General features: G+C 41.8%; 1 protein-coding gene across 4 annotated transcripts in view; it reads left to right on the top strand.

Moving 5' to 3' along the window:
* si:dkey-97m3.1 (fatty acyl-CoA reductase 1) overlaps window positions 1-21,244 on the top strand; it is a 41,547-nt gene that overhangs the window by 13,287 nt on the left and 7,016 nt on the right. For all 4 annotated transcript variants that reach the window (XM_062064749.1, XM_062064750.1, XM_062064751.1 and 1 more), the window contains exons 2-10: window positions 1,555-1,806; window positions 10,108-10,283; window positions 12,936-13,115; window positions 13,207-13,384; window positions 15,800-15,844; window positions 15,916-16,102; window positions 18,294-18,465; window positions 18,527-18,656; window positions 20,530-20,657. In XM_062064749.1, the coding sequence (XP_061920733.1) occupies window positions 1,555-1,806; window positions 10,108-10,283; window positions 12,936-13,115; window positions 13,207-13,384; window positions 15,800-15,844; window positions 15,916-16,102; window positions 18,294-18,465; window positions 18,527-18,656; window positions 20,530-20,657 (1,448 nt within the window). The remainder of the gene's footprint in view (window positions 1-1,554; window positions 1,807-10,107; window positions 10,284-12,935; window positions 13,116-13,206; window positions 13,385-15,799; window positions 15,845-15,915; window positions 16,103-18,293; window positions 18,466-18,526; window positions 18,657-20,529; window positions 20,658-21,244) is intronic.

Raw genomic sequence — 21,244 nt, forward strand, 5'->3', positions numbered from 1 at the left:
TATAAACTCATATAAACACATTACTGTCTCTTACTGTAGCTCCGGGTGATTGTTCTTTACTCAGAGGAAAAATCAAAGGAAAAAAGACGGAGGTATTTTTTTAATGGTGCGTTTAGGACCACTGAACAGAGTACCAGTAAAATTAATTAGAGATTTGAATTGCTACGCAGTTTTCATTTAAATAAATCTTTAAGTGCTACAGTGTAAACCAATATTTCAAACAATAAAAGCTTAGCCATTAAAACAGATGAAATACTAAAATTAAAACACAGTACACAAAGAATGCAAAATACAGTAGTTTGTTTTCTACCAATGTGTGTATTTATTTTAGTTATTTGAAGACTTCGTCAAAAAGTGTGTACAATCACTTCATGCGCACATTCAGCAATACCGCGATAGTAATAACCATAATCCTTTTGGCCACGATTTCTGTGATATGAAATTTTCATATCGTTACACCCCTACAAGGAAGCAAGCATGCCTGATAGAAAGTGCTCAAAAGCAAAGCTTCATTTTTAAAATGCACTAGCTTGATGCCAATTGACATTGGATATACCATATACATGCTACGGATTAACAAACCTCCAAATTTGGTAATGAAATCTACAACTAAGATGCTCTTTACAATCAAACAGCTGGTGTGTAATAAGTAGAATACTTACAGTATAACACCTTTTGTAGGACTCAACAAAAGACAAGACTGGCACATTCAACTTAATGGCAAAGACTACTTCCTGACTATGGCAACACACTGAAATGAATGGATACTGTACTTGCGAATAAGACTCAGAAGTGTAAGAAAACAAGATGTAACAACTGGACAGGGCAGCTATAATCAGTTCACTGTTAAATGTTACATAAAAATAGCATTTATTATTAAACAAATTAACATTTGTTACTACACCTAGTGGTTAGAGTGTCCGCCCTGAGATCGGTAGGTTGTGAGTTCAAACCCCGGCCGGGTCATACCAAAGACTATAAAAATGGGACCCATTACCTCCCTGCTTGGCACTCAGCATCAAGGGTTGGAATTGGGGGTTAAATCACCAAAAATGATTCCCGGGCGCGGCTACGCTGCTGCCCACTGCTCCCCTCACCTCCCAGGGGGTGATCAAGGGGATGGGTCAAATGCAGAGGACAAATTTCACCACACCTAGTGTGTGTGTGACAATCATTGGTACTTTAACTTTAACTTTAACTTACATGAACACACAATTTCATAAAAAAATTAGTACTGTTGAGTACCTGTATGGATTCACAGGTACCAGGAAATGGTACTGTATTGGTTAAAATGTGAAAGGTGTCCATACCTTTACACGGGGGGGGGTCAGAACACGGTGGTATCATGTCCATAAAGATGGAAGTTATTTTCCTTCAAGATATTTTGAAAAGCCGCAACTCGAAAAGTGAGTCTTTGTACGCTGAACAGGTGAAGAATGTGATGTATTTTCTCACGTTTGGTGCTAATAAACCGGTTTTAGGGACACGCATTACTGTGGAACATCTGTAAAATGTCTGGGTGTGGGCCTCACGTTGAAATGCTCTCGCCTGCAGGATCTATGTGAAGGCCGGGTCAAAGAAGCGCAGACCAGACCGTCAGACCCCTGCAGCGGCGCCATGGCGTCCGTAGCGGAATACTACGCCGGCAAGAACGTGCTCATCACGGGAGCCACGGGCTTCATGGGCAAAGTCCTGGTGGAGAAGCTGCTGAGAAGCTGCCCGAAGGTCCGAGCGCTCTTCCTGCTGGTCAGACCTAAAGCCGGCCAGTCCATGCAGGAGAGGGTGGACGACATGCTCAAGTGCAAGGTGAGGGACGGCGCCTTGTAAGCGCGCCGGCCGCCAGTCCAAAAATACTCGCGGCCGAGTCGCATACCTGACGCCTCGAGTGCTGAGCTCACGGAAAAACTGACGAGCGTTCGCCCTCCAGTCACATTTGGGGCGGTTGTTGTGCAAATAAAACGTGTGCCGTTAGTTTTTAAATAAGTCGTAAAAAAAATTATGCCTCATCGCTAATAAGCAGCTGTTGCCATGGCGACCATATGTTCTTTTCTCTTTTTTTTAAGACCCAAGAGTATTCTGATGGGACAAGGGCAGCCAGGAATAGGGCGGGAGGGAGTTGATGCAGAGGAGTTGGGCGGGGCCCTCGAAGCATGACTCATCAGGATGTCGAACGTCTTAACAATGGCGACAACACTGGCTGCGTATTGATGATGACCTCAAACTGTCAGCCAGACAATCAAACTCCTCCGCTTTCATTGTGTTTAAGTCCGACTGGGAACGCGGCGTTTTAACGTGTCTGCGGCTTTAATGCTAATGAGGGTGTGTCTCGTAAATGCTAACACCACACTCGCATATTCACAAAAACTGAATGATGTGTAGTGAAGCCTGCTTTACTCCAAACTGGTGGTGCTGATGCCGACCTTAAACGTTGAAAATCCTCCACTTTCAAGAGACACCTGCTCTCCAAACAGGAAGTGATTTAAATTTCCCCAAACGGTCCACCTTTTTCCCCCGATGAGATGCTTAAACGTCCACGGCTGAGCATCAAGCGCCAGATGGGAGAGATAATTCATGAAGTGGTAGCCCTTTCATCCACGCCGCTCGTCAAGCATCCCTCCGCAGCACCTGTTGCTAAGTAACCGTCACAGATGGACACTTATTATAAGGACACTTGATGGAGGAGGCGTCCGGGCACACTGGGCCTCTTCTTGCTTTGCCGAATCCCTTTTTCCCGCCCACTCGCAGAGCCTCGACTTGCCGTCCAAACACTGGAAGCCCTGTGTTGGATGGTGGTGGAACTCTGCGGGAAGGGGGCGGAGCTTGTGCATACGTGCCCATAAGGTAGGAGTGTGAATGGAGGGGGATTTAGTTGGTTATTGATCAGAGCTGTAAAAAAAAAAAGCTAGTCAAAGATCATCGCTGTATGACTGCAGTGTGCTGCTGTTTTTAAGACTGACCACATTTTGAAGCCCTTAGACCTGAACTCTGATGTCATTGGCTGGATTTGGCACGCAGGCCACCAGTTGAATTGCGCCGCTTTCACATTCTCACGTAGCGCTTAACGCTATTCCACCATCATCTTTGCATTCCGCCATCCTCCCACACCATGCTGAAGATCATGTATTCCTGAAGAGCTCTGCTATAATTGAATAATGCATCGTGCTGCGTGTTCGAGGGGCTACGAGGAGGTTCAAGCACTACAAGCCTTACAAGAGGATGTCGGTGTTGTTCAACAATACTTTGTGCACCGACACCACCGCTGTTGCATCCAGGTGACGTTTGAGAGGCTGTGTGCGCTGACGCTAGCTAGCAGGCAGCAGCTCCTCCCTGGAGAGGCAGTCAAAAGGGATCCCGATGTTTCTGTGTAATTAGGCCGCAAATTATCTCCAGTTTATGGAGCAAATTGGCACATTATCTGGACTCAGAGGGGTTGAGACGCTCATCTTGCTATTACAATGGTACCTCCGCTTTTTGTCAGTAAGCCGTTCTAAAAGGTCAGACAAAAACCGTGAGAAATAATGTAAATCCCATTCATCTGTTCCAGACACTTTATAGAGAATACAGTTTTAAATGCAGATAACTACTGGTATATTAAATTGGGAATGGGTACAAATTTGGTACTTTCCTTTTGGTTTTACCAGTTACCACAGAGTCACGTAAAAGCAAACGGTACCATATTTTGTTACCTTTTGTCGTACGTCACGTACAGTTGCTGACTAGGCACCAGCTCAATTACTTGGCGGGGAAACAAGCACTCAGAGCACACTCAGCTGCACTACCTCTCAATTACGTTACAATTTTCATTACCAACTGTACTTTCAAGTGCCTGATAAAAAGCACTTGAAAGTTGCTCCAGATGCTACACTTTTCAAAATGTGCTCTATCTCAAAGCTAATTTACATTGTATTTTCCATATACAGCATTAGTGATTTTACATGGCGATTTCAACACCTCCATATTTGATAATTGTGAACAATCAAGTAGCGAGTGTGTCATAAGTACAATAGTTAGAGTATAAACATAGGCCAGGGCCGATAATTTTTGCTGGAAGATATTTTGATCAACAAATGATTGACAATAAACAATATTATTGCCAACATTATTTTGATAATGATGTAATGGTAATACATAGTCAAATGCTATAAATGTGTATTTGTCATATATTTTAACATTGTAATTCGAACGTAAACTCTTACTAATCCAAGTTTAATAAAACAAACAAATAATAAAAATAAAATATCGTCTGTTTGTTAGCAAAAGTTTGCGCTTAAATAAAAAATCACAACCAAAATCAATAAAATAGGTTTTGTTTTTGTTAAAGAGGGGATGAGGAACCCCCAATTATACACAACTAAACAATAAAAAAAAATGGCTAAATAAACTTATGACCAACATTTTCACGGTTATTGTTGAATGTTCTCAAAAAGTACTGAAATAAAAATAGCCACACAATTTACTTTCTTGGCAGAAGAAACATTAAATATTCTTCTGCCTTCATAAGGGCCATATTTTTTTTAGTGTGTTTAAATAGGTTCATCTTCTTCTATTTTAATTTGTAAATGTTTTAGAATGTTTGTTTAGTAAATGCAAATTGAGTGATCACTTCGTTTATGTAACATCACGCGAGTTCACTTCTTGTTGAACGCATCTCGATCTGTTCTAACTCGACACTGTGGAGTTTATGTCGATCACTTTATGCAAAGACGGCACCGCCTTTATGTTCAATGTGAATACTGTGTCTTAGTTGTTTAGACAGTAATGTGTTTCGTTGTGTAAAGTTTCGTTGTACTTGTGCAATGACAATAAAGACCCATCCTTATGCAAGTTTAGATTGGGGTATGGCGTTTCTTAATGGAGAAAAACGTTAATGTCTTTTGTTTTCATGTTAGCATTTAAGCTAGATAGCAAGCTAACATCAGTCGGTCCATAATTTGATCAACCTGTGGTTATCAATCACGGTTTTTCAATCATTTTAATTTAGTACAGTAATACTAACCTTTGGGAGTTTTATCACGATTATCATTATTAAAGTTTTTGCATGCAGTGCAAATGTTTAAACCGATGAGTGACCGCTCCTACAGCTCATAACTACGCGTGCACATGACGATTATCGAGGCTGGCAAAGTTTTAAGATTATTTTCATTCATCATTTGATTAATTAACTTATCGAATATCGTCCCAGGTCTAAATAAACACATCATAGTGCTCACCAAAAGACAAAACTGGCACATTCAACTTATTGGCAAAGACTACTCCCTGACTACAGCAACACATCTATTCTCTTGCAAATGTTAAGATATTTATATAATTCAATAGTGTTCCTCACCATAATAAATTAAGTGCTGGCATTTGCAACCTTCTTTGCTGCCACTGTGGATTATTGTGCAATCAATAAAAACCAGTACAAGGGGGAAAATGTGGGATTTACATCACCTGCATGTTCTAAATGATCTCACAGTAGAATGTGATACCACCCGCATTTCAGGAAATGCTACATTTTCTGTTTACGCAACAGGTATCTGTAACCCTCAGGCGGAGAGACGACAAACTTTTTAAGACCCGGAGTCCGAGCTTGACATGTTCCCATACAACACAATGCACATGTTGATGGGTTAGCGTCACCTAGAGCGTCGTCCATAACCGGTTGGTAGGGTGGTGATGACAGGTCGAGGACAAAGACAGCGACTGAGAGGACAAGAGGACAAACTTGTTCTGTGCGCTCGCAACTTAAGTTTTGTCTGACAACTTCTTTTGTCGAAATGAATCACTCTGGATTAGAAGCCGTTATGAGGACTTAACCCCTCCCCGCCTGTTCTGAAGAGGTCATTTATGGAACTAAGGGTGTAACGGTACGTGTATTTGTATTGAACCGTTTCGGTACGGGGGTTTCGGTTCGGTGCGGAGGTGTACCGAACGAGTTTCCACACGGACATATTAAAGGCCTACTGAAAGCCACTACTACCAACCACGCAGTCTGATAGTTTATATATCAATGATGCAGTTTTTTTTTCTTTCAAACTGTCATTGCTCAAAACATAATATTGAATCAAAATCAATGTTATTATGAATTATTGACCTATCCGAGGTTCCGATTACTTCACATCAAATATTCCACTAAGAAAAATATTTTTGGTGGAAGATTTTGCAAATTTGGTAAATAAATAACTAAAACATTTATATTTTGTTGTTTTCTTACTGTACCGAAAATGAACTGAACCGTAACCTCTAAACCGAGGTACATACCGAAATTTTTGTGTACCGTTACACCCATATATGGAACATCCCTAAAAGCCTGCATCCCTTCATCTTCTGTTAGCGTTCCCAGTCCCAACCTTCTGTCCCGTTATAAGAAGTTGTCACTAAACTGTCACGTCTTTCCAGGAGGAGTCAAAAGTGAAAGGAAAGGCTGCGGCTCCTACGGCGTCTCGGGTTGCCGGGCTGGCGTGTCGTGAGGTGTCGGGTGTCTGAAAGCCGGGCAGGCGAACGCTTAAAGACCGAAAAGACAAACGTGTCCATGCTTGACCGTGATGCCGGGGAAAGTAACACTGACGGTTATTGTTACCCGAGAGTGATAGTGACTGGCACCAAAGAGCCGGTTCACAGTCCCGCAGTATCCTCCTCGTCCCCTTTGGAACGCCACAAAGAGCACTGTTGAAGCGGCGCCGCCCGACCCCGCTGACCCCTGCGCCACGCGTCATTATCTTTGCAAACGACCTTCCTGCTGCTGCTTGTCTTCGCCTTGACGTTGTAACAGCGAGCGACTGAGTTAAAAGTGAGCTCCCGGATGGTTTTAGACGACTTGAAGCAGCTGATAAGCGAGCGGCTGGTAAACTACAACAGGCTGACATTATCCGTTCAAGGTTTAATTTTGTAACGACTAGATTTCCATAATATGTACAATATAAACAATAAAAATTGGGCCAAGGATACAGCTTTTATTCCTATAGTCCTATCGTGATAATGCATGTTGACACATTCTGTCTTTGTCCTGAAAACTCGACAGCGACAAGCAATCAAAGGCGTCCTCAACGCAATGTGGCGTAGCGGCTAAGGTCCCTCCACAGTACAGCTCTTAAATCACTAATCTTCACCACTTGAGGAAAAAGCGCTATATAAATCCATCCATCCATTTTCTACCGCATGTCCCTTTTCGGGGTCGCGGGGGGTGCTGGAGCCTATCTCAGCTACAATCGGGCGGAAGGCGGAGTACACCCTGGACAAGTCGCCACCTCATCACAGGGCCAACACAGATAGACAACATTCACATTCACACACTAGTCACGGGGAGAACACGCAAACTCCACACAGAAAGATCCCGAGCGCAGGATCGAAACCAGGACTCTATATAAATATAATTCACAATTCACTTACTTCCATTGCAGCAAATAAATAGGATTTCTTACAAGTAACATTATCTCTGGATGACTAGAGAGCAAGGAATAGCTAAACATGCTGAACTATATGCAATTTGGAGGATAGAATAAGCCATGCTAACTGCTAAGCTAGAGCTCTTGGCATATTTATATAATTCAATAGTGTTCCTCACTTAATAAATTAAGTGCTGGCATTTGCAACTTTCTTTGCTCCCACGGTGGATTATTTTGCAATCAATAAAAAACAGTACAGAGGTAAGTCCCCAACACGTGGAACACCTGCATGTTCAAAATGATCTCACAGTGGAATGTGATGCCACCTGCATTTCGGGAAACGCTACATTTTCTGTTTACGTTCTTTTGTGACGCGACGGCTGTCTGTAGCCCTCAGGCAGAGAGACGACAAACATTTTAAGACCTGTAGTCCGAGCTTGACATGTTCCCATACAACATGGGCAGAAGTAGTTTCTAAACACGAGTACATTCTATAATAACACCAGAAGAAGATGCTAGATTTGTTGCTAGCTGTTTTTAATTTTTTTTTTTAAGTCATTAAAAGTCTGGAAACACTTGAAAAAGTACCTTGTACAAAAAGCAGAAACAATTGAAAACATGGCAAAACGATGAAAAAATATATATTTACTACTAATTAATAATAACAGATTTGTTTTAAATGTGTATACATTTTTTAAGCCTTTTTAAAGAAAATCATATCATTGCAAATTACTCGATGACGTCATGGTGACCGTGCCCATAACCACGTCACCACCACCACAGGTATCTTGGCAGTTGAGGGGAAACCCTGCTTATTGAATATGATTAGAATCAAGAATAAGATTACTAATTCAGTGTCAATATTTTAGTGGGCCCTGGGCCTTTCTGTAGTGGAAAGGTTGGGCTCTGGGTTCAAAAAGGTTAAGAACCCCTGCTTTAGAATATTTTAGCAAGACAACATAACTACGACTAAGAAATAATGGAACGATATTCATCTCTTTATGTCTGTCTATCAACCATTTATGCTAATTCACTGAAAACTTCTCCAAAGAGGTCCAAGTATGTTCCCAAGTTGAACCTGTGTGGGTAGCGGGCCAGTAGCAAGAGTACAGTGGTGTACTTTTGCCCCGAAGAGAGTGGCCACATCCTCCCAAAGGAATTGTGGGTAATGCGGAGTTGTTGTCGTTACCAGGCAAAACACCCACAAGAAGAACAGACACAGGCTGCAGAGAATCCACAATTCTAGTTGTTGGATCCATTTGGGCACGTCAAACGACACCGCCCCAGACCGCCGGCCGGCGTCGGTGCCAGCTGCTGGCTCGCTGTCCGCATTACATAACGCTTAGCCGCCTTGTACCGCTGCACCCCTCCCCCCAAACTCTCCTCCCGTTAGGTTTCCAGGGGATGGCCTTACTACTGTAACTGCACACACACTTCGGGGAGGGAGGCATCACAGAAGCGGGGAGATGGACACGGACGCCTGAGCACGAAGGCAAACAGCTGTCCTGGTCGGCATCTGTCCCCCGTCAGCGCTTAGCGGGACGGCTAACACACGGACACACACACACACACGTACAAAGGCAGGGAGGAAATGTCATAATCCTGCAGCAGCAGGGAAACATCCTACTGGTGCTCTTATTTTCCTGGTCGCCCTCGGCAACCCGAGCTGCACGCACTGTTGGCTTGGCCGACACAACAATACAACTCTTATCAGTGTTGTGTGCAAGCACAGTTCACTTAATCCCTCCCTGTGTGTCGGAATGTCGCCGCCCGGTCAGCCAGCACAGGCGTAAACAGGTGCAGTCGCTCTGGAAATATTCCATTCCTGCTGAACTTTAGTGGAACTCAAAATGACAAAGAAAGAGTTAATAACAGCGTGAGGGGAGGTTGGAGTGACGTGGAAGAGATGCTGACGCACCTGTACAGTACGTGCTGCACTCAGAGTCCTCAGGGAAGGCCCCCGCTGACGAACATCCACTGCATACCTGAGACTCGGGTTGAGCAATTCCAACAAGACAACCAAGCGCTTGGTGTTCAAAGACTACCTGAACACAAAAGCAAATTGTCCTGGAAGTGAATAAAGCCAAATAAACTAAGGTCGAGGCTTCCCGTTAAGACATCTGAGCATATCGAGAGGAAATGTGGTAGTTAGTCCAACGTTGCGTGGACACAGATGTGCTACTTTTAGCCTGGTCAACCAATCCACATCCTTTCTGCAGCTGCCCATTTAGGCAGGCCGCTGCATCCTCGGAATAAGCTAAACCGACTAAAGGCGGATAATCGAGGATATTTCCAACTGTGCAATTAAATGTGATACTTCTTCACGGTACAATACAGTATTGCAACATGGCGATAGTCGTCCCTCGTTCATCGCAGATTAATTGGTTCCAGGCCCGATGGTAATAAATTAATTTCCAGCAAGTGTGATTATTAATAAATCAAATATTTTCAGAGTTGGAGCATTAAAAAACTGTTTATGACCTTCTATATATGTTATTTAACATGGAGGCCTCTAAACATGAGATAACAGCTTGTTTCACCCAATAAAGTAGCCTTGAGTTTGTTTTAATCGAGATTACAGTACTAACTTGGAGCCCAAAGGAGTAGCTATTATATAATGTATTAATAATACCCCCTGATATCAAGATCCTCAGCAGCCCATTTAGGCGGCTAACTGGTCCCTGTTGCTTAAGGTTAGGTTAGCACGCTAGCTCATTCCATTCTTTCCTTTGTTTTGCAGCTCTATGACCGTGTGCGGGAAGACGACCCGGACTTCCACCAAAAGGTCATACCCGTCAGCAGTGAACTGACGCAGCCGGGCCTCGCCATCAGCGAGGAGGACGTCGCCGAGCTCACCGTCCGCATCAACATCGTCTTCCACTGCGCCGCCACCATCCGTTTTGACGAGCCGCTCAAGTAAGGAACTCTGGCGTGGCTTTTCAATGCGTCGATCTTTTTTGTATGATAGAGGTATGCGGTGCTTTTCATTTATTTTCCGTCATGAACCTATGGGAGACAAAAATGTACACGATCCCCTTAAATTAAATCACTATTAAAGGTGAACTGCACTTTTTTAAAATGTTGCCTATAATTCACAATCATTATGAGAGACAAGCACACGTTTTCTTTTTTTAATGCATTCTAACTCGTAAATAAAAGTCTGCTCACAATGACGCCAATAGGAGCCATGACATCATTGCGTCTATTCCAAGCAAAAAAAACCTAATAAATAAACATTCAAAAACTGCCAACAATACTCTGTTTACATTTCATGACCTGAATATTAACCAAGTATGAGTGATATTGTTATTATAAGCCCTAACGTTAAGGACTTGCATTTAGTGGCGCACTGATCAGAGAGAGTTAACTATGTGTTGACATCATGAGCTGGTGAGCTGCTTTTTCGTCTCGGAGCTCGTAAAAGTTTATTCTACAATATAAATAATGCCTCTCCCCTTGATAGTAAAATGATGTAGACCTAAACTGAGAAGTTGGTAAACTTTGACAGGCCGCTTATACCAGTAAATGACAAACAATTACCCGAAAACAGTCATTTTTCATCTAAACGGGAATATATCAACATCTTAGTGAGAGCAGACAGTATACAGTAAGTGATGTTTTATTATGTTTGCTGGCTCTCACAATGTCTGCAGTGAGTAGAGGAATCAGTGATTTTGTTGAAGGAAAAAGCGAACATGTAACGTTTTTAATGTGTTTTTACGTAATGCGTTTTTAAAATGTAATGCACCGCTGTATGCTTAAAATGATCAAAATACGTAAATATTACATCTTACTATGAATGTGCCGGTTATTACATTACGTATATACTTACAGCGTGTGTATAAAACATTGATGGAAGTGTTTGGATGTGTTTTAAGCGCTTTACAGGCAGAATAGAGCGACATACGCTACTAGTTAGAAAATAAAAAAATAAAAACATATGTGCGCTTCTCTTACATAGGGATTTTGAATGATAGGCAAAATTCCCAAAAAGTGCGGTTCCCCTTTAAAAACTTGATTATATTTATTCATGTATCTGTATTACAGACTGTGCGAGTTACAATATAATATATGCTCCTGAAAATTACTTTTTTTCATTCCTGTCACAAACTTATTCAAAACATACATTTTTTATGACTGCATATTTTTAGGCACCATTTGCTTGTCATGTGTAGTGTGGATGTGAAGTAGAAAATAAAGTAGAATTTATTTTCTCAGTATTTATTGATTATATATGCTTAATGGGTTTTACTTCGTGCTTTAGTTTACATTTTGTTGTACTGCATTTATTTACCAGGGCCATAAAGAAAACCGTTTCTTCGTCTCTGTTAGCTCTGCAGACATTTTCCTGTGTACATACTACTTCTGCTGATAAGATTGAGCAGTGTATCGTTCTAACATGAAAACTAAAGTGTAGACATGAGGGTTGTCCCGATACCAATATTTTGGTGCCGGTACCAAAATGTATTTCGATACTTTTTAAAATAAAGGAGACAACAAAGAAATGTCATATTGCCTTAATTTTAACATAAAATCTTATGATACATTAAACATATGTTTCTTATTGCAGTCAAAGAACAATTTTAGAAGATTAAAATACAAATTAAAAGGCATTAAATACATTGGACTTCTCTTATTGCACTGAGTGCACGCCCAGAACAATTTACAATTTTATATATTACGTTTAGCCTGCCGTAATCTAGAATTTAATTAGAATGGAATAGAAAGCTTTATTGACATTGTATTAAATGCTTTATCATTTATGGTTGACACTCTCTGTCTGTCCTTGAAGACAAATACATTAATTACCAAATGATAATGCTTTAACCTACAAAAATAAGACATGTAGCAAGTAAAACACACACATAGTTAAAGATAAAAAAACAAATTGTAGGAATTTGTAACAAAATTCAGTTATTTCCCTTGCATTAATTTACGCTACATGGGAGGTTTGGACTGTGCTACTAATTGGCAACAAGCCAACCAGCTGTGTGTGCGCCTACGTACCTGTATGTGCACAGCAAGGGAGCTGAAACAAAGGTGGTAATAATGTATTTTTAAAGCAGCGCCTCCGTGTTTAAAGCGTTCACCTTTACCGATACTTTTGAAGCCCAAATACCCCCATATCGCGCTTCACGTACCCTCTTTATTAACCAGTAGAATTGACATTTTCCCTCTCCACAGTTTCTGCTTGTAGGTGCTTTGTATGTGCGTTTTGACACATTCAACATCATGCGTCTCGGCTATGTAGGTGACCGTTGCACGGCAGGATGCGGATGAGAAAAAAAATTGCTGTATTTTTCAAAGGCAGTATAATATTGTTTTTAGTTCATTAGTACTAACTACCAACCCTAAGTCTCCGCTGCTGCTAGCAACCCACCTGACACCTTAACGCTACCATTGGGGGGTATTTGAGAAATCCAAGCAGTAAAGAGGAAGTTGGTGCAGTAATAAATGAGGAAGTGTCAAACAATAAACACTTTCGTCTTACTACACGGTAGCAGTAAGAGGAAGTGGAAGTGGAAGAGTAGAAAGCGATGACCATCCTTTCCTTCTCCATCCTTGCAGACACGCCCTGCAGCTCAACGTGATCGGCACCCAGCAGCTCCTTAACCTGGCCCAGCGCATGCGCCACCTCGAGGCCTTCATCCACATCTCCACCGCCTATGCAAACTGCAATCGCAAGCACATCGACGAGGTCATCTACCCGCCGCCTGTCGAGCCTTGGAAGCTCATCGAATCCCTCGAGTGAGCAAGCGCTTTTATTTGGAAGCGAAACGGGAAAATAGTTTTTTAGCACTGTACTTCTGCTGACCCCGCCCGTCTTTCCTACCCCAAGGTGGATGGACGACAGCATCGTGCGCGACATCACGCCGCGGCTCATCGGAGACCGGCCCAACACGTACACGTACACCAAAGCCCTGGCCGAGTACGTGGTGCAGCAGGAGCAGGACAAGCTCAACATCGGCATCATCAGGCCATCCATTGTGGGAGCCAGCTGGCAGGAACCCTTCCCGGTGAGTCCTAGCGTGACCCCGCCCACCTCTCTCACGGTGTGGATATCGACGCCGTAATCCTACACGGGGTTTATTTTAACATGGCGGGAAAGGATTAGAGCTTTAATTGGTTCACATCTGGGATGGAGAGCAGCAAAAAGAGAAGTAGGCTTTAGAGATGTCGGCAAACTGAATGTCACGGCGGCAAAGAAAGGCCAGAAAGTTCACTGAAAGGCCATCGGAGGGGTCGCGAGGAGGATTGGGATGCTAAAAGCAGAGCGCGACAGCTTTAAGCTGCTTTCATGTGGCCAGACATCTTCACCGTCCATCCGCAAGGAGATTGTTTGTCTGCGGCCAGGATTACGCTTCCAATCCTCTCTGGACTTGGAGGAGAGTGACAGGGAGGAGCATACCCGTCTAGTCAAGAGCACGCTTCGAAAGCAAAACATCAGCGGGGTCTTTATTTTCATGTTGACCTGTATCAAAGAAACTCAGGTCATGGACCGACCCTGCAAACTTTAGGTGCTCTTCCTTGTGACACAGGTGACGCTCCTAACCACATGTTCATCACTCGAATGGCATACTCGCACTATGCTCCTCCCTTCCATGGCTACAACACAATTTCCTTAAATTTGGTGGATTATTTCCTTCTTTTTTTTTAAGTCATTTTAATTATTTATATTCTCATTATTTACTTATTAGAAGAGCGATCACATTTTTATACACATACCCATTGTATACTCTTTATAATGCATAACAATGTAGTCACGGATGAGGTTTTGACTTTTGGATTACTTTAAGTATTCCTGATCATTTCTGCTGGAGTTGGGCGGGTTATCAAGAAGTACTTGCAAGGAGCGATTGCATCACAATCGTTCCATGACTTGACTATTCTGCATGCGAGCCGTGCCCATGCCCACGTCTTCAATCGCGCCAAAGGAAGGAAGTTTGACCACAAACATGCCAGACCTTAGGTGTGAAATGGTCCCAAGCACGGTGTAATTGGCCAAGTGTGAGGACATTTTTACAAAGGATGTACCGATCCGAAATTGATATCAGTCTGATATCAGCAAAAAAAAAAGAAGCATGGAATTGCATGAAAAATGTTGGGTCCAAAGTTGGTCTTTTCTTCTATTTTTGCAAAGTCATTAACAAAAGGTAAACATTGTAGACCAGTGGTCCCCAACCACCGGGCCGCGGCCCGGTACCGGTCCGTGGATCGATTGGCACCGGGCCGCACAAGAAATGTAAAAAGAAAAAAAATGTTGTTGTTTTTTTTTAAATTAAGTCATTCTGTTATTAATATTTCGGGTTCCTACATTATATATCAATACAGTCCGTAAGCACACATGATTGTATTTTTTTATGACAAAAAAATAAAATATAAATATATCCGTGGGACAAATTTTCGAGCGTTGACCGGTCCGCAGTTACAAAAAGGTTGGGGACCACTTTTGTAGGCTATACACTACTAGGAGCTAGCAGCTACACAACAGCTAAGCACACAATAACACACAAGCTATTGAACAATATTGCAATCTAAAACATTTATCAATACAAACAGGACTCAAATAATTACAGTTGCATATTACTTACACATACAGTTTCCATGGCCAGAGAAGCATATTAGAAAGTATCCAGTAACAAATGTGTCCGCATCGCTCGACTGGGAGTGGCGTGGTGCAGAGGGTAGAGCAGCCGTGCCAGAAACTTGATGGTTCCAGTTTGATTCCAGCTCCCGCCATACTAGTCACTCTTGGGCTAGACACTTTATCCTTGCTCCCAGTCCCCAGTGCTCCCACTGGTGTATGAAGGTGAATAAATGTTTGGTGGTGGTCGGCGTGGCCAAAGGCCCAATTTTGCAGCCACGCTTCCATAGGTCTACCCCAGGCAGCTGTGGCTACACATGTAGCTTACCACCACAATGTGTGAATGAATGATGGGTTCTCAGTTCTCTGTGAAGTGCCTTGAGTGTCTTGAAAAGCGCTTTATGAATCTAATCCATTATTGTTATTAACTTCCTGCGTCATGAGCTCAATAGAAGTGAAAACGGATCGGGACACCCCTCATCTTTGCAAACATAAACTTCCATTACTATGTCCAGTAACTTTCACTCTAAAACCGACTAAAAAGCTGCACTTAAAACAAAAAAAAGTCCAATATGTGTTGTTTGTGGTCTTGTTTGCATCGGCTTTCTGTTTCAGCTTGATGTGAGGCCTCTTCTGCTTTTCCCATCGTATTATTAGACTTGGCACACTTGCTCCTCATAGCGGTCCCTTCATGCATTTTTAATGGGGTCTAATTGCCAATCACTGCAACTACATTTGCTCCCGCCGCTGCAAGTAACCCTGATTCCAACACACACACACACGTGCTGCTGTTGACATGCCTTTTTGGCTGTTACTGCACCTTTTTGAGGATCTGTCCTCTCCGCAGGGTTGGATTGACAACTTCAACGGGCCGAGCGGAGTCTTTATCGCTGTAAGTAGGACTTTTACATAACACACAAACACACACACACTATTTGACGTCTTGTTGTTCAAACGTGACAGGCTGGGAAAGGGATTCTGCGCACCATGCGGGCCAACAACGACGCTGTGGCCGACCTGATCCCTGTGGACGTGGTCATCAACCTGATGCTGGCAGCAGGCTGGTACACGGCCGTGCACAGACCTAAGAAGGCGCTGGTGTACAACTGCACGACCGGCGGCATCAACCCGTTCCACTGGGGCGAGATCGGTAGGTACGCGCCATCAAGGTGCTCATTTTACAGCTCCTTGCATTGTGGGCACTCGCTGCCCCCTGCTGCTCAGCGGTGGTTCAGCCTCGTGGGGTAGATTGGGAGGATGCTGCGGAAGGTTGCAGGAGTCATTTTAGACAGAAAAGGCTGCTTGTGGATTAGAGCGCGGTGCAGGATATCCGCCTGTCAGGACGTCAGCCATCGCTTCCTGTTTCCTGTCAGATTAGCGAGCGCGCTAGAAATTGCTACCAGATGGCTTTCTGCAGGGCGGGATTAGGCCACATCATCATCATCATAATGAAAGATGCCCCCCGTCCACCCCGCTCTCAACCTCCCTGTGTTCCAAACTCACTGGTCAGCAGTGGAGCTAATTTCAGCCCCGCCATCTTTCCTCTTCTTTCATTTAAACATCTTGGAGGGCCTCCAGCCTGCTGTCACCTCGCATCTGGTCATCTCTGCTCGCCGCCCCCCTCCCTGCAGCCGCCGCAGACATCTGTTGCCATGGTAACAGAGGCCCGTGTTGCGTGCTGTGTATGTGTGTGACGTAATGTCGGCATCACGTGACGCCTTTCTTTCTGTATGTCGAGAGGCGGGGCAAGCCCAGCGGCCCCTCGTTATCCTGCGGTAGCCGCCTTGGTAGCAGGAAGTTTACGCAATTCTATTTGACCGCTGCTGTGCTAAAGTAGGCTCTGCTTGTTAGCTTGATGACTAAACGTCACTGCTACAAAATTGTGCGTCATGCAAACAACAACCTGCTCCTCAATACAGCAATTCAATACAACAAAAGCAAATATAAATAACATTACTATACTACAAATAATATTAGTACACTAAACACTTTGATCATATCAATTTGTGCAGTAAAATTAGGAAAGGAAGTTAAACAAAGTACTAATATAATCCAATTTATTAAACACTACAAACATGCTGTTAACGTGGTGTTTGAAAGAAAAATTAGATGAACTATGGTGTCTGATATCAATGATACTGAATTCATTATTTTAGTCTTATCTAATGAATGCCATTGTCCGACATCATTTATCCTCATTGCATTCATTTACTGAATGCCACAGTGTGTGATAATATATATCCTCATTTATTATCTAATGAAAGCTACAGTGTGATATCATTTATTCCGATTGTATTCATTATTATATAATGAATGCCACAGCATTTGATACAATTTATCCTTATTTTATTTTCATATCTATTGTAATCCACAGTGTCATTTATTCCGATCTTATTCATGTATTATCGAATGAATGTCACAGGATCTATCATTCATCGTCATTCCATTCATACATTATCTAATGAAAGCCACCGTGGTTGGTATCATTTATTCATTATATTGATTTATTGTCAAATAAATGTCAGTGTCTGATAGCATTTATCCGGATTTTAACCATGTATCATTAGTAAATGCCAGTGTCTGATATCATTTATTCTCATTTCATTAATTTATTGTCTGATGAATGCCACGCCGTCTGAAATAATTCATCCTGCCTTAATTTATCTAATGAATGCCACTTTCTGATATCATGTATACTTATTCATATATTTTTTCTAATGAATGCCATAGCATCTGATATCGTCTTTCATTCATTTATAGAATTAATGTCACAGGGTCGGATATAATTTATCTTGATATCAATCATTTATCATCTACTGAATGCCACAAAGTCTGTTATAATTAATCATCATTTCATTCATGTGTTATCTAATTGAAGCACAGTGTCTGATATCATATATCCTGGTTTAATTCATGAATCATTAATGAATGCCATTGTCTGATATCATTTATCATCCAATGAATGCTGCAGCATTTGATAGAATGTATCCTTATTTAATTCATACATTATCAACCGAATGCCAGTGTCTTATCATTTGTCATCATTTCATTCATCCATCCATCCATCCATTTTCTACCGCTTGTATCTTTCGAGTTCATTTATCATCTAATTGAAGTGTGATTTCATGTATCCTGAGTTTATCCTGCAATTTCTATTTTCTGTCCCTGTTATAAAATGGAAGAATGTTGAACACAGGAAGTAAACAAATTACCAGTAATTGCTGAGGCAAGGAGAAGGTGTGAACACATGTGATGTTCATTGTTGTAACTTTTGTTAAGCATGTTCCAAAAAAAATGTGACAATTATAATTGATATAATAACCTATCATTGTGTAAATTAGAGCACCACGTGATGTCGACCTTCAAAAGGAACCCACTGGAGCAGGCCTTCCGCAGGCCCAACGCCAACATCACGTCCAACTATCTCATCTACCAGTACTGGATCCTGGTCAGCCACAAGTTCCCCGCCCTCATCTACGACCTCTTCCTACGTCTCACCGGTCAGAAGCCGCAGTAAGTTCCCCGGCGCTGATCGACGACCCAGCAAAGGTTCTGACCTTTCCGTTCTGTGCAGGATGATGCGCATCTTCAACCGGCTGCACAAGGCCATCAGCCTGCTGGAGTACTTCAGCAGCCAGGACTGGGAGTGGAACTCGGACAACATGACTATGCTGTTGGGTCAGCTCAGCCCGGAGGACCGCAAGGTAATGATAAATGATAAATGGGTTATACTTGGTACTGTTCTTTGTGCACACGCTGGCCAAATGACCACGCTGAGCCCTTTCTCAGCACTTTCTTCCCTAGTGTACTTAAAATGTGCAATCATATATTTTTTGCTTCTGCACATTACATTTTTGCAGCTGTTTTCAATGCAGTTTTTTTTATTCTTACTTTGCTTGCTGTGCTGTTATTAATGTCCTAAGCAGAATTTTTTGGGAGGCCCGCATTACCCACCTACCCCTACATTATAAAACACTTTATGTATGCTAAACTATATTCATACTTTTTTAATCAAACTTTAATTTAATTTGATGCATGATTCGTACTAAAACAAATGAATGGAAATACATTTTTCGTAAGTCTTTTTTTAATAGATGTTATAAGAGTGCCACACTGCCTTTTTCACAGTAACCAGTATGCGGACCACATGAGTGTAATAAGGAATCCAGCTGCAGGGAGATTTCATTTTAATATACATTTTATATGCTGCTATTTCGCCATCTTGTGGACAGAATGAGTGATTCAGGTCTATGACCACGTATGCTTTGGATGAAACTCAGCGCAGAATTTACATTATTTGACCTAATGCAGGGGTCCGCAAGAGCAAAGCAAAGTCAATCGCTGTATTAACTATAATTTATTATTCTAAGTAATTTGCCTAAAACTGGTGACAACATAAAACAGAAATCCAGCAAAGTTGGATCTTGGCTAATTGTCAGGTGGCGACAGGTGTTGGTCTTTACCTACAGGGAAACTATAGGGAAAAACTACTAAAGAAACCAGTAACAAAAGAACATGCAAAATACGGGGAGAGAGAAGAACAGGACAGGAAAAAAATGTGACGATACGTTAAAGGGCACCCTATATGTAGGATCAAATAGGTTTTGTGGCGCCAAGTGGGTTTTGATTTGGTGGAAACTGGCCAGAATGGTTCTTTGGGTGAAAACGGTTGCCAAACCCTGACCTAATGCAAACAACCTTCCCTAGTCATGGTGCAAAAAAAAATAAAAAATAAAACCAACCCAAAATGCCAACAGACATGGTCACACACAACACAATTTGAGGATATTATACAAAAACGTCCAAGCACCATAAAAAAAATTCAGAATCACACCCATTCCCTACAAAGCATGATGGAAAAAATGCAAAATGCTATGTCTACACTTACCTATGTTTGGCACATTTTAGCTGCTTGATATTTCTGGTTGATTACAAAACTTTGAGGTTGTCACGGAAGTAAACAAGGTAGTAGTCCAACTTTCACATACTCTTAATATCCAATTATATATTCATTATATTAATATAATGTACATCTATTTATAAGTGTGTGCGTGTGTATATATAGATATATATACATGTGTGTGTGTGCGTGCGTGCGTGCGTGCACATACCACAGTTAGGTTTAATCTATACAAACATGTACATACAAAATAAGTTATTTTACATTATTACTTAAAAACCGATACTTTAAACCAGGGGTGCCCAACGTGAGGCCTGGGATCCCTTTTTTTTTTTTTTTTTTACATTTAATAATGCGAAAGAGTTGAAATGTTGATAAAAACACAAACAAATTCGGAGGCGGCCTCAAGATACTTCAGTAAGCAGTCCTCACAAATAATTGTTTGTTTATTCAGTTATCTTAAATTGGTACAATTTTAAGCACATATTCAAACACTTTTACTGCACATTTTCTATGAATATTCAGTGTGTTTTTCACCCTCAAATTTGACACTGCAAGTGTCTTGACACTTGTGTTGCCCCACCTTGTGAATCCAAGTGGAATTTCGTGGCTTTGTTCCAAAAGGATGATCTTCTCAAGCGTCAACCGTCTTGTTGTTTGTGTGTTGTGTCTCGCAGACGTTCAACTTTGACGTGCGCCAGCTCAACTGGCCCGAGTACATTGAGAACTACTGCATCGGCACCAAGAAGTACGTCCTGAACGAGGACATGTCTGACATTCCCGCCGCCAGGCAGCACCTCAGGAAGTAAGTTGGCGAGGAAGTTTGTCATGTAGAAAAATAAAAATATTCAATATGCATTGCACTTTTAGTAAGATTAGAGTACAAGAATGGACATTTAAAAATATAAAGATTTTTAAATGACATTTCCCCCAAATAATTAAACAGTAACTATCTTCTTTTAAAAAAAACAATGGGGAATATAGTGTATTGACATATTTACCATAAAATTAATAATTGTATAAACCTGCTTCTGTTGACTATTTAAAGTAGTCTGACTTAACTGCGCCCTCTGCTGGCCTATAACAAGTCGTGAACTCTAGTCTGCCATCAATGTCTCATAACGTAATTGCTGCAATTTAAACTGTGAAACATTGCTTTGAGTAGTGTGTGTATATATACACTACCGTTCAAAAGTTTGGGGTCACCCAAACAATTTTGTGGAATAGCCTTTATTTCTAAGAACAAGAATAGACTGTCGAGTTTCAGATGAAAGTTCTCTTTTTCTGGCCATTTTGAGCGTTTAACTGACCCCACAAATGTGATGCTCCAGAAACTCAAACTGCTCAAAGGAAGGTCAGTTTTGTAGCTTCTGTAACGAGCTAAACTCTTTT

This window comes from Entelurus aequoreus, linkage group LG12, assembly GCF_033978785.1.
Source record: "Entelurus aequoreus isolate RoL-2023_Sb linkage group LG12, RoL_Eaeq_v1.1, whole genome shotgun sequence".
Lineage (NCBI taxonomy): Eukaryota > Metazoa > Chordata > Actinopteri > Syngnathiformes > Syngnathidae > Entelurus > Entelurus aequoreus.